We start from the raw sequence: 17,626 nt of genomic DNA, 5'->3' as shown, positions 1-17,626 counted from the left end.
AGAAATTCCTGAAGAAAAGAGTTGTTACTTTCAAAAGACAAGTTACTTTTAAATGAATTTGATTTAAAAGTCCTCTATTTGTATGCTTGTATAGCTTGCTTGGTAATCTGTGAAATAAAATTGTAAGGTAACAGCGTCAGCGACAGAATTGTAACAGAAAGGTCCAGCGGGTCACAACCTCTCTTCCAGTTTATGATTCATAAATTCTAATGCGCCTCCCTTTCGAATTCAGTAATGTACACTATTTTCTGGGTTACCGTGACATAGCCTTGTAATTCCTCAACCAGCTGTACCCGAATGTTTGCTCTTGGCTCTGTATGGTGGATTAGGTCACACCCACCCCATGTTCTCACAGGCTAGCGATCTCGAATGTGGCCACAGACCTCCGTTAATTTTTCATAAGCGACAATGTTAATGTTTAGCGCTGTTACTCAGTCCCAAACATTCCGTGGCCAATAAGCTTTGGTGCATGCCTGGCCCAGCCTGTGAGAAATGTTGACATACGTTGACCGTCAAAATCTGGACCTTTCTATGCCGGCAGCTGGGAGTAGTTCCCAGAAAACCCAAATGGACGTCACTCGCAGCCTCATCACGACCTCACTCCTTGTTTCCTCCTGGCAACAATGTCAAACTTTCATCAATATAGCGCATACCTTCTCAAAGTTTAGACAAGTTCCAGCAATTTAACACCAAGCATGCCCCTGTACACCAAAAATGGACGCCTGGGAGCAAAAAAAGACGTTATACTCTAAAATACACAAAATTACATTCCCTACTGACAAACGGAAGTTTTTTTTGTCCATGTACCCACAGACACTGCGACTTGTGAGTCGGAGAGAGATTCGGGTTATGACTTCGGCCACAATGTAGCCTCTAAATATTCCGTCTGTCATCTAAAGCACTAAAAAGTATTTCAAATATATCAATACATTTATTCAAATCGACAACAAATTAATTCGGTCAGTCGTCTGAGCCCATGTCAGGAAGAAGGGAGCCAATTAAGATTCACTGTCCCTGTAGTCGAAACATTTACACTATTCCCGGTGGATCGTCGGTGACGAAACTTTACCTACGTTCCATAAAACAATAACCTCTGACTTTTACACATGTAAATAAGTAAATTTCCCCGCCTCCGCCCCCCGAGAAAAAAATGGGACAAAACGAGATCAAACCTACACGCTAAAAAGTGAAATATTATTTATGACATAAACAATGTTAAATTCAACAGTTTTGAAGTGGTGGTCGAATTACAACAATCCTAAGATTAGATTCTAATGTGTTAGAAATTAACACTTCTTTGCGTAACATTTCAACATGTTGTATTCCGCATATTACGCCATTTAGCATATTTTACATTTTAGCCTTTAGAAAATGTTAACAGTTTAATTCTTAATTCTCATTATTAGGGCATGCAACACTGTCTATTATTATATTTTTAGAGTTTTAGCAATTGTTTACTGCAGCTTTCACTTTCATTCTCGATTGGCTTTTTGAAAATCACTGACAACCTCCGAGTCACATTACTGATGATTACAAACGTTTACCAAGGGAGAGAAGCTGTATAAGCATTCCTTGTTCAGTACATTGGCATGGGGAGTGTATAAGTTGAGTAACGCTGAATCCAAATACCTATATTTTTACCTTGAATTGGATATGTTTACAAATTATTTCTCACTGCCGTTGCTGCGCTGCTTTTACCCGTTATATATGATATAGTATTTCATAAATACTAATACTCATGCAGAAATTCTACCAGCAACCAGCGAATGGTCGTGGGTTTCTCCCGGACTCTGTCCGGTTTCCTCCCGACATAATGCTGGCCGCCGTCGTATAAGTAAAACATCCTTTAACACACCAGTCAAATAAATGAAAAAATAGTACTGTTTCATTCATTTAGGAGTTTTCTCAGAAGTGAGATCAGATAAATGGACGAATATTACGTGATTAAATTCAGAGAATAAACACACTGTATTATCAGTAGCGGATATAGATCCCGAGTATGTCACGCCGTAGATCAACATATGGCCGGTTAACTGAACCCGAATTTAAAGTTCTGGCTTTTCATAAGGAGACAATACTGACTGCTTCCTCTCTGTTATATCGAATGCAGTGGGCACCCATAGGCAACGTAGAGTTATCTACCCTGTATAGTTATCTATAGTTATTTAAAGTTATCTACGTAGAGTTGCCTAACCTTGGCAAAAGAAAAGGTTCGAAAAGACTTGACTGTCTCCAGCAAAAAGTTCCATTTGCGTCGTTCTGGCTTTGAAGTTCCTGTCACGCATCTATCTTGGGATGCTGTAATCTGGGAGACTTCTTCGCCAATGTTATTTCATCCTACCCAACAAAAATGCGTTAGCTAAGGTTTATTTACGAAAACTGCATGCATCCAAAGTACACTTGTACCAGTACACAATTCAAATAACTTTTACTACAATTTACAGTCTAACTTACACTCGAATTGGGAATGCCTGTTTCCTTCCAGTGTTATTGAATACGTACACCGTTTTGTCTTTCTGAATATGCACAAATTTTCATGAAAATATCCTCAACTTCACCAAAGTTCCAACCACGAAACTGTATATACGACTGGGTTGCACAAAGCTTTCTCTACCATTTCTCTACCATTTAGAGACGGGCGCTTTTATATGTGCACTAGTAACACCACTGACTCTAAGCCAACCAATCTCGTAACACTTCAATGAAGACTCATCAACTGTGCAGATGGCATAATTCTGCTATGAGGGCCATGTCATTAGGCTACTCGAACAGTTTTACAGCTTTAGTTTGCATATTGGCAGCACTACACACATACACACATAAATGTATATATCTTTGCTATCTTTGCTTTCAGTGTTGCCTAGGGTGCGTGTTTTAATTATTTACCTATTGTTTGACCACTTGGAGAGAGTTGGCCACAGTTTTGGTGGTGTCTAAGGCCAAGGTTAGGTAGGCATACAACAACAACTAATTGTTTCTGTTCACACATGTAACTGTGTCAAAATAGAAATGTTATACATGGAAATGTTCCTCTTCTTCCGTGGAAGGCATATCTACCATCATTTATTATAATCGAACTAAACTAATTATCTAATTGAGAAAGACATTAGTTTACACGCGGGGCATCAAAACTGAGAAAAAAACATACAAGCTACTACCAACAAACTATCCGCAAATATATGGTGTGATGTTTTATTATATTGTAAACTCTAGCACATTCTATCAGCAGACTATTATGCCCAGTAAAAAAATTTAAAATTGAGAAAAGACACTGAAATGTCAGTGTTGCACATTATATCACAATGAAGGCAAATGCCTTGGGTTTGCATTCATGAAGCTGAAGTGTACGTGAAATACTAAGTAGATTTCAGTTATTAATGGAAATTGTGTACCATCACGGAAGAATTATTCATGGTGGATTAGTACATTTGTAAATTAGTAATTTTCTATATTCTATAAAAGTTTTTTGAAAAAATATTCCACCCATTAGGATGTTAGTCTGAAGGAAAAGCTATCGTCTCCCAACTATAGAATTTTAATGGCTATATATTATTTTACAATAATTTCTTTGTCTGCCATCTTGGCTTAAGGAAAATACGTTTTCGAAATTTTAGAAAGGACTAGTTTTGACTATGAATGTCAATAATTATGTATTGGGGTAGATCAGAATTTGAACCCAGATATAACCAGTGTAGACCTACTGGTTATATTTTTCATTACCTTAATGTTGGCTGCCGTGGTATAAGTGAAATATTCTCGAGTACGCCGTAAAAGACAAATCACATAAATATTTTCCATCATATACAACTCCTCTAAATCAAATAAATGTTTAAATGTTTCTCACCGATAAGCGTATATATACATGTATGTTATTACCCGTATACGGGGAGAGAAGAATGGCTAATAGGTTAGGCAGCTTGTCTTTTCAGTTGGTAGAATACACCAAGTGAGGTTTAATCCCAGACTTACACAGGGGCCTTGGTGGCCATGAGTGGACGACACAGTTAAAAACGCACAACATAAATCAAAATTAATAAAGATATACCTGAAAAAAGTGTTCAGACAATAGGTTGGACTGAAATATTGAGTAGATCTCTTTCCATTCTCATATACAGGTGTACATGAGAAGGTACAGCGTTCTTCTGCGCTCGCACGTGGAAAGGTCTGGCGGCAGTCTGTGAATGGCCGTAGGTTCCCCCTGATTAAGCCCGTTTTCTTCCCATCATAATGCTTTGTCGTATAAGTGAAATATTCCTAAGAACGGCGTAAAACACCAATTAAACAAATAAAGGTACAGCCCTCCGGAGCCTAGTTTTGGGTTTTTGAAAGGTCCGTAGTATATATCACTGAATATATTACCTAAAATCTTTTAACTGAAGATATTACCAAATTTTGAAAAATTAGTATTATCAGAAATTCCCAAAACTCTTGATAGGGTGCCATGAAGGGATGCATAAGGCACAGTGGATGTATGTAGGAAATGGATAGGAATAAAGCTGGATGCATTGCTCTTTTGCCCATTGAAAAGAATTTAGTTATTTGATTCATTAATAACGTGCCAACATGCTTTATCCGTTATTCGAATCTCAAATGCCGGGTTCCTCTCAGGCACCACGTGGGAAAGTCTGTTAGCAGCCTGCGGATGGTCGTGGGTTTCCCCCGGGCTCTGTCCGGATCCCACCCACCATAATGCCGGCCGCCGTCATATAAGTGAAATATTCTTGAGTACGGCGTAAAACACCAATCAAATCAATAAATAAATAATTGGAATTTCAAATAAGACGTTTTCTTGAATACAGTGTTGCATGAGGCACGTTGTCTATCACTTTTCTTTTGAATGACCTGCTAGCACAATATTTAAAGTAATTTTGGCAGCGGCTACAAATGTTTTACACACAGCACGATATAAGCACAAAGTTAAAGAAAATTGACAATAACGGCCATATTCCCAGAACGTAAAACCACATTACGGTGAAACTACAATTTCTCAGATTATGGATGAATGCACAGTTACTCTCTTCTGTGCGTTAATGGTGAAGAATGGCTGAAAAACATTCCTGGGTCTAAATCTGAAAATCAAGCACCAACACAACGTAAAGAACTGACCTTTTAGACAAGATTCAATATGCCCACAAACTTTCATCCGAATCCTTGCATCAGTTTTTCCATGAAGTTACTGACAGAGACAAGAAAGCCAGAACGTGTTTAATGGAAAGATATAACAATGTAAGAAAACGCAACGCAAATGTTTGTCATGCATGAATTCGTTTATTTTCTTATCTTATGCTCCGAGGTAAAAAGTATTATAAAACTGAATGTTTGGATCCACGTAAACCTGGAAAGACAACAAGGTCTTTTATAAAAAGCATGTCTGTTACAGGCAGCACAAATGCACTGAATCGTATAAACTTGACACGGTTCATCAAAAAGACGTAAAAGAGAATAAGGTGACAGGATTTTACGTTTTTGAATGACATATTCATATTAAATGGATTTGAATTTGACAATACATTTAGCACATTGTCCTGAATTGTGCTGCGTTCCAGTCCAACCGGGTACACACCCCTGGGATACCCAGCCGCCGACAATTTCTGTACTGATAATTGTCCAGGTATTCGTCTGCCACGGCACACCAGTTACCGGCCCTGATGTAACCAGCGGTTCTGTGATTATAAGCCAAATCCCCTCGGTAGACGGCGTTGACAATCGCGATCTTCACATTTTCCGGAAAACCGCAGAATTGATTTCCGGCAACTCTTTTAGCCCTCGGGATGTAAGTTTGTGTCAGGTCATGCTGATGAAAAACGACAAACAGGAAAATGAATACACAAAATAATATGTAATATCATATAATATACATGTATTGTAGCATATCGCAGAAAACACAACTCCGTGTTACATTTAAAAGAACTATATTCAAAAGAGTACACTCCTACGTTTAACATTTAACAAGTTTGAAGAGTAATCACGCTCTAAAGTGCTGCACACGTCAATTGCAGTTGTTAGGGGACCTACATATAACACTTACAGCTGTTAGTATAACACTTACAGCTGGTACAAATCACACTTACATATATATGTTTTGTATAAAACACTTTCAAAGTGTGCTTAATTTAAACCTTTGAAGTGTTAAACTTAAGGTTTAAGACAACCTGTACATAAGGTCATACACGATGTGCCTGTATTTCCCGTTGACTTACCCGGGATAGTGCCATGCACTGATTCCTTGTGAGTGAAGCCCGGCGGTTGTAAACCGAATCAAAGTCTACTCCTGGCAGCACTGATCTGAAAACGGTTCTGGCCCCACCTCTCTTCAAGTTAAACCCGACACCTTCAAAAATATCACATTATTTCATTTAATTAAAATATATTACATTTGTGTTTGTTTTAGTACATCATATGAAAGAGTTGTTTACATACACAAAATTTGGGTCTAATTTACGAGGGAGACAAATAGTGTAAATAATACACAGATTTAGAGCAGGTCTGCACGTACCCTTGCAAGTACTTGCAGCATTTATTTATTTGACTGGTGTTTTACGCCGTACTATGTATGCGGGTGTATGTACTAAACAGTTCTTCAATCTCATGACGACTAGGAGTTATTAGGTGTGTCTTTGCTTATGCAGAACTACACGTAATTTTCCGTTTTAGTCAGATGAGAGCTGTTCATTTACAGATCAGCGCATTGTAGCTCAAAGTGTCAGCAAGTTTTACTGTAAAAATACATCGCTTATTATTACAGTGTACCGTTCTGCATTTTAACCCTTTGACTCCAAATTAAAAAACTCATTTTCATATACTCTCAGAATGGGACTGCATGTAACAGCGATGTACATTTTTTGAGAGAGCGTTTACCAAACGGGTTCTTGAGATTTATATGCACACACGTACACACACACACACAAATGTATTTATTTATTTATTTGATTGATGTTTTACGCCGTACTCAAGCATATTTCACTTATACGACGGCGGCAAGCATTATGGTGGGTGGAAACCGGGCACAGACCGGGGGAAACCCACGACCATCCGCGGGTTGCTGGCAGATCTTACCACTTACGGCCGGAGAGGAAGCCAGCATGAGCTGGACTTGAACTCACAGCGACCGCATTGGTGAGAGGCTCCTGGGTCATTACGCTGCGCTAGCGCGCTAACCGACTGAGCCACGAAGGCCCGGGTTCACACAAATATATATATATATATATATATATATATATATATATATATATATATATATATAATTTGGTGACTAAGTTTTGTAGGCCAAACTTTTTCAGCTTTTTCTCATCCAAATCAGTTTTCTTTGTCCTGTGGCAAAATCAAACACAATGGAAGATAACTTACAGATGGTGAGATCAAACTCAAAGGGAGATAACTTACAGATGATGAGATTAAACACAAAGAGAGATTACTTACAGATGGTCAGGTCTTCGTATCTGCTCTGCGGCTGTGGGTCATAAGCTGTTAATCGGATCGCCTCGTACGTTATCAGCTTATTCTCCAGGGCCGTCATTTCTGATGACGTTAAACAGGGGCCACCTAGAAAGACAGATAAGGGTAGAATACTGTCATATTACACAATTAGAGTGTATCATCATATTTCATTTATTTATTTGGTTGGTGTTTTACGCCGTACTCAAGAATATTTCACTTATACGACGGCGGTCAGAATTGTAATGGGAGGAAACATGGCGAAGCCCGGCGGAAACCCACGAACATACACACGTTGCTGGCAGATTTTCCCACTTACGGCCGGAGGGGAAGCTAGTATGAAGTGGGCTTGAATTCACAGCGACTGCATTGGTGAGATGCTCCTGGATCATTACCCCGCGATAGCGTGCTAACCAATTGAGCTGTATCAAGATATGATGTGGCTTCATATAACAACATGAAAGGAGCTAGACTCCTAAATGCAAAAATCAAAAATTTTATGTTAAAATGACATTTTAAGAAACATGCCCCTGAAATTATTTATTTGTGTGCTGATTGATTTGGTCTCCTAAAATCAACAGTTAAGGTGAAAATTGAAGCCTCAACTGATATTGAAGACTTACCCGAATTGTTGAGTGAACGCGTTATTTAATACTACGAGAAAACAATATAAAAATTGCTTCTTGCGTTTAATTTTTTGTTTACGTGGAAAGTTTTTTAGTTCGGGCATGACCAATGAGGCGACTAGTTTAATGCCACATTAGGTCAGGCGGTTTGTCGGGCACTTGTCCAAGGGCTGAGTTTTACTCCGTTGATAAGCCCGTCAGTCGTCATATGAGTGAACAATGCAGGAGTACAGCCGTAACTACGACCGTTTCGGGCCAATTCACCTGTAAACGTGACCTCAGTCATGTAAGCGAATAGTTCCTGAGTGTAGCGCGGAAAAGATTCTGTTATATTGGCTTAGAAACTCGTGACAATTTGATCCAAACATCACGTAGTTGTTCGATTAACAAAAAACTCACATGCAGGTAAACAATTTCCGAATCCGGGGTTTTGTTGTTTGGAAAGTACAAATAAAGTTTCCTTGTTGTTGAAGGAGAAATAATATGTCCGGGTTGGTGGAGATGACACGCCTATATCCTGTTTGAACAGATGTATTGTTGTTATGCCTTATCAAAACACTATCAAGTTTAGGGAATCTCCCCGGGCTAACCCCCCTTAGACTAAAGAGCTAGAGCACCGAGTCGCACAATACGTCTTTGACACGATCAAATTTCTGCGGCAAAATATCCTGCTACTGTACATTATTATTATACAGGGCTTTAAAAGAGGATACCATAAGTGGTCTGATCGTCATGAATGTAACATATTTCTAATACAACATAATAGTCTGTCAAACTACATCGTTCTCGCGCCACAAGGTCGGATCATCTTTCGTGTTTTCATACAGTGAGATCTGCACTCCATGGTGATGGACCAGTGTGTCAAGGGTAGGCTTAGCAAGATACATGTACCTGCAGCCTCGGCGATGGTATACATTATAATAACGACAAACGTAGAAATCATATTCATCTTCGAATCCTTGTCCAGTTTCATTTGTCCCGATTTTCAAAATATTCTGAAAGTATAAAAATATGACATTGATCTCAAGCATTAAAGTTGAAAATTGTTCATTTCATACAGAAGAGTAAAAGATTTGCCCGAATTATAAAGGCCTGTTATGGATACCCACCACAAAACTATAATCTATTAAAAAGATCTTTTACCCCCGGTCGAACGTGGGAAGGCCTGCCTGCAACTTTCGGATGGTCGTGGGTTTTCCCGGGCTCTGCCCCGTTTTCTACCAACATAATGCTGGCCAAGGACGTACAAGTGAATTATTCTTGAGAATAGCGGAAATCATCAGTCAAATAAATAAATAAATGTTAAAAAAGTAAACTTTCTTGTAGTTTGTTTAAATTTTTGGATGTGCCTATGTTTCCATTTGAACTTTACAAAACATGGAATCTATACTGTCTGAATGGTGTAACCAAGACAAAGTCACGATCTTTGGCTATGTATGGCAGTGCGCGGCCATAAATGCTTTATGTACTAAGCTAATATGAGCTTCTGCGAGATTCGGATCTGCGATTTGTTTGGTGTTTAAATTCCTATGTCAAACATGCGCCATGTGAATTGTTTAGAAACTTCTAAAAAAAGCTAAACTGTATATATACTTAATTATCTACCTGAGTATATAGACTATTTTGTTCTTTGTGAATCAATCAAATACAAGGTCCATCAGGACGTTAGTTTGTCGATGCCAGGCACTGATTCTAGTCCTTTGTTTTCTTTTTCTTGTAAATAAACTTTGGGTAGGCCTTCTGATTCAGTGCAAGGAAACCTTTAATTATAATGCATCCTGTGCAAGGAAACCTTTAATTATAACGCAAACTGTCTTCAGCGGTTCAACCGCCTTCTTATTCACATACGAGGCATTTAGAAGTTGAGAGAACTTTAGATTCTTTTCTTTGCAACGTTTCATGTATACGCTTAACAACGATATTAAATGCTCATCGAAACGTTGCTTGGAAATAAAACGGAAGCTGTTATCCATACAGAAAATCTGTGATGGTACTCGACCACCTCTTCTTCCCAAATTTACCCGGCCCGGATAGCACAGTCAGTGGAGCGACCCCTTCGGGAGCGGTAGATCCAGGATGAATCCTGGTTCGAGTCACATCTTTAACTTTAAGAGAGGAAGTTGTATCGACTCGTTGACCCGTATCAGTATAATGGCTCGGGCGGGGCTTGCCTTCGGTAAGCCGTCTCAGTGAAGCAGCAGTACATAAAGAAAAATGTGTTTATTTCCTTCGCACACAAGCCTAACTGCAATTTTGTACAAGATAAAACACCAAAAGCATAAATAACTGACTGAAGAAATAGATAAAGGATACCTTGCAAATAGATGTGAAATCGTGGGAAAGCCCCTGTCGCTTACGCAGATTGCCAGGCTGCTCACAGTGACAGATGATCTTTGAAGTAACGCGAGGGCTTCCCTGGTATACTGTTGAAGTTATCATGTAACAGGTGTAGCCGATAATATAGGCCAAGCTAAAACAGTCGTTGCTAACCATCATCCTACTGTATACCGTTAAATGCATAGGATAATATCCGTTTCAGTCTAATGTTGGTCTTTGAAACAAGTTCGAATTATCTAACGAATTATATACCTTGAATACATGACAGTGTCTTTAATAGACATTTATCACCATGCTAAACTGATACACAGGTGACCGCCTTCTCAATGTAATTGTACGATATGCTTGACAGTATATAGATATATATAAAAAAGAATTTCTTGGGTGGCTCAAATTACACCCACCATAACCCCCCCATTTCTCCCTCTGTATGACTCCTCTGAGGCTGTAGGGAGGAGTCTCGCAAATTTATACTGCTTTGTGTTGTTACAGGATGTTACGGTATTGAAAACAGCAACAGAAAACAGACTCAGTGACTCAATAATTCAATGTAAACAATGCTATATATATAAAATGAGACGTACAGTTTTACAGACAGTTCAACAACAACAACAACATACACATCAGTATTACCGGTCTTTAAAAGTTTCCAGTTCACCTTTTCATCCCCAGGAAAGTGTTCCAGGAGATCCAACGTAAAGACCATGGGATAAACACACAATTCACAAATTGTCCTAGACAGGTACTTCGCCAGGTTAGCGAACACGAACACAGTACACAGGTTACACAGAACTGGAACAGTCAAGCCTTTGAATGACGTCACACCCGCAGAGCACAACACAGGGTAAATACAGGCGTGGAGGTATAATCCACTTCAGATCAGTCACAGCTCCCGCAGAAGCTCACAAACGAGCCGTTCAGAGACGTAGAGTAATGTCACCTTGTGGCAGAACGAACGTCCTTTGCAAAACTGAAAACTTCAGTTTAGAGTCCTTGACGACCTTGTCGGTCAGGTGAGTTCAGCGTGTTAAACAAATTACACAGTCCACACTGTATAATCATAATAAAGATCCGAACACCAATAAACGTGACTTCCGCAGAAATTCACATAAACCAGACATCAGTACTACTGTGGTACACAAACGGTGCCGGCATAAAAAACTGTCCTCCCAAATGAAACTGGCATCACCAGCTCATATCAAAATAATGGACTCGATACGAGAGCATCTCACACTCTCCTGGCTCCCAGTGGATGCAGCAAAAATACCTCTACTCTGCACAGAAAACACGGCTTATATACGGTCCAGGTGGATTCAACTATTCTTAGACACAGAATTAACAACCAATGAACAGCCAGTTAAATAAACAGAGCATTGAACAAGGTGCTTTCGGCCAGGTCCGCGCTGTACATATATAACAGGGCCTGTTATGCTTTCACAAAGGTCCGCAGACTAACAGTACATGAAGACGTTAAATAGTCATACATAACACCCCAACCCTTCAGGGAAAGAAAGTTTTGCATAAAACTTTCTTTAACATATTCATAATCATGAATAACAATAACGTTTACCATAGTCTATAAAACAAAGCTGCAGAAAACCAACTAGACACGTGACAAACAATCAGCAATCACATTATCTTTCCCTTTTATGTGTCTAATCTCTAGATTAAATTCTTGCAAAAGCAAACTCCACCGTAACAATCTTCGGTTTTTACCTTTTAGTTTGTGCAAAAAGGTTAAGGGATTGTGATCTGTATACACAACAATGGGGTAACTTGACGAAGTCACATATACTTCAAAATGCTGTAATGCTAGAATCAAGGACAGACACTCCTTTTCTATTGTCGAATAATTTCTCTGGCACTTGTCAAATTTGCGAGAGAAAAAACATACAGGGTGATCAACGTGATCTGTTTCATTTTCTTGTAACAAAACTGCCCCAGCAGATATATCACTAGCATCAACAGCTAGCTTAAACGGTAAATTAAAATCAGGTGCTACAAGTATGGGGCCGCTGCTTAGCATGGCCTTTAATCTATCAAAAGATCTCTGACACTCAATGGACCACAAGAATTTAACACCTTTCTTTAACAGCTGAGTTAGTGGCTCACTAACAAATGAAAAGTTCCTACAGAACTTACGATAATAACCTGCCATGCCCAAAAAACGCTTTAACTCTCTCTTACAACTTGGCACTGGAAAACAAGAGATAGCAACTCCACTAGGATGTACAACATTGAGATCAGTGCCATCTCTGTCTACATATGGCTTTAACATGTTAATGTGACAAAGTTGTCTAGATTTGCGCCGATCAAGAGTGAAAATAAAATAATTAAGATCACTTAGCCTCTTGTCTACTACATAAGGTCCAAAATAACGAGCCTCAAGTGGCTTACCACTAACTGGAAGTAAGGCCAATACCTTCTGACCAACTTCAAATCTGCGTCTTACTGTCTCTTTGTCATACTTAGTTTTCATACTCTTCTGAGAAGCTGTAAGATTCTCTCTGGCTAACTCACATACTCTGTTGAGCTTAGTACGAAAACTTGACACATACTGTAATAGGTTAACATTGTCACTATCACCAGACACAAACTTTTCCTTGAACAACTGTAATGGACCACGCACAGTATGGCCAAACACAAGCTCAAATGGACTAAATCTAAGTGACTCTTGTACAGACTCTCTTACAGCAAACATTAACAAAGGTACACCCTCGTCCCAATCTTTCCCTGTCTCAAAGCAGTAAGTTCTTATCATACTTTTCAGTGTCTGATGGAATCTCTCTAGTGCTCCTTGACTTTGTGGGTGATAAGCTGAGGATTTATACTGGCTAATACCTAGCTCATGCATAACTTGTTGGAACACACCAGACATGAAATTTGAACCCTGGTCTGACTGTACTGACTTAGGCAGACCAAACATGGTGAAGAACTTAACTAAAGCCTTAATTACAGTCTTGGCAGTAATATTCCTTAGTGGAATTGCCTCAGGGAAACGAGTTGAAGTACACATTATGGTTAACATATACTGATTTCCAGACTTTGTCTTAGGTAGCGGACCAACACAATCTATTAAGATTCTACTGAATGGCTCGCCAATTGCAGGAATAGGCCTCAAGGCTGCCTTGGGGATTGTCTGGTTAGGTTTCCCCACTAACTGACATGCATGACAAGACCTGCAAAATTCAGTAACATCTTTCCTTATTCCTGGCCAATAAAAATGACTGAGAATCTTAGTAGCATGGGTCAGGTAAAGATTCACCATCTTTAGCTGCATCATTAAACAAGCAAGAAATACTTGGATCACTGTGTTGTTCAGCAATCAACTCAGTCCTACAAAATGGCTGATCACCACTAACAAAATTAGTATCTACTTCCTGCTGGCTGTCTACTTTGGAAGAATCTCCATCCAACATGTTGTTGAGAAAAGTCTCACTCAAATCAACAGTACTACCCTGGTCTGTACTGACTTTTCTAGACATAGCTCTTGTAACAACACAGGAAGGATATAAACCCGCTATCTCGCTTTCAACTGGCTCTGTGACTGAATTCAGAGAAGGCTTATCAACCATTAAGGGATCAACAGTAACTTTATCATGTGCCAAGTCATTTCCCAACAACAAATGAATACCCTCAAAAGGTAATGAAGGCTTAATGCCTACCCTGACAGGTCCAGATATCAAATCTGATGACAAATAAATATCATGAAGGGGAACACTGACAAAGTCACTAGACTCTACACCTCTAATAAGGGCACGAACCCCAGAGTATGACTCTTCAGAAAAGGGCAGAGTATTCATCAACAACAGAGACTGAGATGCCCCAGTATCCCTTAATATCTTTATAGGGGTAGCACAAGACATGTCGCTTCTAAGCGACACTGAACCAGAATTGATAAACGGAGCGAAGCTATCCATAGAGCATTTGGGAATCTTATCCAATCCCGTATCAGCTAACTCAGATCTGCTTTTAACTGCTGATGTAACTTCCGGCAATGTTTTGTGCATTGCAACACAAAGACCTGTGTGCTTAGACTCATTCTGGGCTTCCCCTATCCTTTTCAACTTGTAACATTCACTCATCACGTGACCTACCCGCTTGCAAAAATTACAAGTGACCCTATTTCGAGGACTACCATTCCAATCTGAACTACGTGAACCATGAGCTGTAGAACCATTGGAGCCTGGTGTAGAACTCTTCTGTGTAGAGCTACCTCTACCTGTTGCATGTGACTGGGTATTTCTACGTGTAAATGAATTAAATGGCTTACCCGTGTATGTAGCCTTATGTGTCAAAGAATAATTATCAGCTAAACTGGCTGTCTCTTTAAGTGTACTCGCCTTCTGCTCATCAACGAACACCTTTACATCACTATGAATACAACGCTTGAACTCTTCTACCAGCACAAGCTGACGCAAACTTTCAAAATCCTTGCCTATTTTCTTGGCTATACACCAGCAATCAAACAACTGCTCCTTAGCTCGACCAAACTCAACGTATGTCTGATCTCTACCTTTTTCACAGTTACGAAATTTCTGGCGGTAAGCTTCAGGCACCAATTCATAACCCTTCAAAATTACCTCTTTCACATAGTCATAATTGGAAGCATTTTCTACACTTAACTGAGTGTAAATTTCCCTGGCCTTTCCAATTAGCACACTCTGTAATAACATAGTCCAGAACTCTTTAGGCCACTTTAAACTATTTGCAATTTTCTCAAAATGCAGAAAATATTTATCCACCTCTTTTTCCTGAAAGGATGGAACTAACCGAATGTATTTGGTCACATCAAATCCGGAATCCTGTCTACCGGAAGGACCCGGTTTCTCATCTCTCTCTAATTCTAACTTTTTCATTTGGAACTCCAATTCTCTTTCCCTCTCTCTTTCTTACATTTCTCTCTCCTCTCTCTCTCTCTGCACTTCCCTCTCCTCTCTCTCTCTCTGCATTTTCAACTTTTCTAACTCTATCTCATGTTCCCTCTCTTTCTCTTGCCTCTCTCTTTCATGTTCCCTCTCTTTCTCTTGCCTCTCTCTCTCATGTTCCCTCTCTTTCTCTCTCTCTCTTTCCTCTTTCTCCAATCTCAACTTTAACTCAAACTGCTTAAACTTAAGCTCGGCATCAGACTGACCCTCGAACTCATAATCAGATAATGCAGAACTATCAAACTTCCCTATCTCCACTAAATGTTTCAACAAAGTATGCTGCATATCTCTTTTCCTCCATGAAGACTTTATGGACAAACCCAAAAATGTCCCTAACTTAACCAAGTCTTCCTTCTTTAAATTCTTTAAAAATACCCCTACTCTGCACAGAAAACACGGCTTATATACGGTCCAGGTGGATTCAACTATTCTTAGACACAGAATTAACAACCAATGAACAGCCAGTTAAATAAACAGAGCATTGAACAAGGTGCTTTCGGCCAGGTCCGCGCTGTACATATATAACAGGGCCTGTTATGCTTTCACAAAGATATTTCTACTTGCTCAGCTCGATAGAAGGTATAGATATGTCTGGACGCGGTAAAGGAGGCAAAGGTCAACTTAACCCCCTTTCTTGTACAGGCGTTCATTGAGAGTGGTTTTCATAGTGTTGTATATTTGATATTTTTTGGATTTATTTGTGATAGCTTTCGGTGTTGTAAATTCTAAATTAATTACACACGTTTGTTGCTTAGTATTGGGCTTTTTGACAACAATTTGTTTTTTTTTTTTTTTTTTTTTTTTTTTTTTTTTTTTTTTTTTTTTTGGCTGATAAGCAGTCACATCTGATATTAGAAATATAGTTAATCCATAGAAAAAAAAGTTCTATAATTGATTGTATATATAGTAATATATAGTGTATATAGTAATATATAGTGTATAATAGTAATATCGTTAGTATTATATAGTAGCATAGGGCTATAAGTTACTATACTTTAGGTATAGTGTACAATTGTGGGATAGGAAATCCTGTACTTACACTGTCTCTTCCACACCTAACAGAGCGCCTTTCGTCTTTTCTCCCTGGCTCGGAGCAGCTCCCGAGCAACTTCTGCTATTTTTAACTGTCGTCTTGTAATAACTCCCCTGTGCATACACCACTATAGTCATTAGTTACAGCCATGGATGACGCAGAAGGAGACGACATGGAAGTCGTGGAAACGCGATCCACTACAAAACGAACGCGCGACTTTTCAACCTATAGAAGCTCCCAGGAAGAAAAGAAAGCAAAGCAGGTGGGTCAGAAGCAGGGAAATAACAATAACAATGTTGTAATTTCATCTATGGGGGGCTTACCCGTCACTGGGTGGAACCCAATTAAATTTGGTCAGAGTTTACAACAAGCAATTGGCAATGTAAAACAAGTAAAGAAAATTAACGGTAAAGACCTAATGATTGTTTGTAATAGTGCCACTCAAGTCAAAAAGGCACTCAGCATAACAACGCTGATGGGAAGAGATGTCTCCTGCAGGCTGCATTCCAATATCACCCTTTCACGTGGGGTGATTTATGGATTAGGGGAAGACATCACTGAAGAAGAAGTACAACAAGCACTGAAAAAATACAAAGTAACGAAAGCACAGCGTCTGACTAAAGGGAAGGAAAAAACTAAAACCAAATGTATGTTGCTATATTTTAATTCGGATGCACTACCGGAAGAAGTTTCTCTCGGTTACGAAATATTTCCTGTCAAGCAATATGTTCCACCCGCCATACGTTGCTTCAAATGTCAGTCCTTTGGGCATATTTCAGGGGAATGTAGGGGGCGCCAGCGATGCCCAAGATGTGGCGGCCCCCATACATTTGATGAATGCCACAACCTGGATCGCCCCAAATGTGTCAACTGCGGGTCCCTGAGCCATAGCTCGGCGTATATGGGTTGCCCATATAGAAAGCAGGTATGTAAAGCGCAGTTCATAAAGGTTACCAAGAAAATTTCTTTTGCTGATGCTTTAAAATCAGTACGTGAAGAAGATAACCCCCATAGAATTTACCCAGAGGGGTCAAATGAGCGAGCTCTAACAGAAGGGCCGGTAGTAGATACCCCCCCTGAACAGCCCCATTCTATTACGATTACACCCGTCAAGCCAATCCTTAGGTCCATAGCTACTCAAACCCCACGTGGTGAACCCACTCAGACAGACGATATGTCCTTCACAATGGCCACAAGGCTTATCGCCATCTTTTCGGAAATACTAATAAAAGTCTTCGAAATCGAAGACCCTAAGAGTTTGGTACAAG

General features: G+C 39.5%; 1 protein-coding gene across 1 annotated transcript in view; it reads right to left on the bottom strand.

Moving 5' to 3' along the window:
• Positions 1-5,367: 5,367 nt before the first annotated feature.
• The window catches only part of LOC135477195 (uncharacterized), a 36,253-nt gene continuing 23,994 nt past the window's right edge, over positions 5,368-17,626 (bottom strand). Inside the window, exons 4-6 of the mRNA XM_064757352.1 lie at positions 7,420-7,542; positions 6,201-6,331; positions 5,368-5,794 (exon numbers count right to left, since the gene is read on the bottom strand). Coding sequence (XP_064613422.1) covers positions 5,513-5,794; positions 6,201-6,331; positions 7,420-7,542 — 536 coding nt within the window. The 3' untranslated portion in view covers positions 5,368-5,512. The remainder of the gene's footprint in view (positions 5,795-6,200; positions 6,332-7,419; positions 7,543-17,626) is intronic.

The sequence above is a fragment of the Liolophura sinensis genome, chromosome 10, assembly GCF_032854445.1.
Source record: "Liolophura sinensis isolate JHLJ2023 chromosome 10, CUHK_Ljap_v2, whole genome shotgun sequence".
Lineage (NCBI taxonomy): Eukaryota > Metazoa > Mollusca > Polyplacophora > Chitonida > Chitonidae > Liolophura > Liolophura sinensis.
The sequence above is the reverse complement of the archived record's forward strand: the minus strand, read 5'-3'. Positions and strand labels throughout refer to the sequence as shown.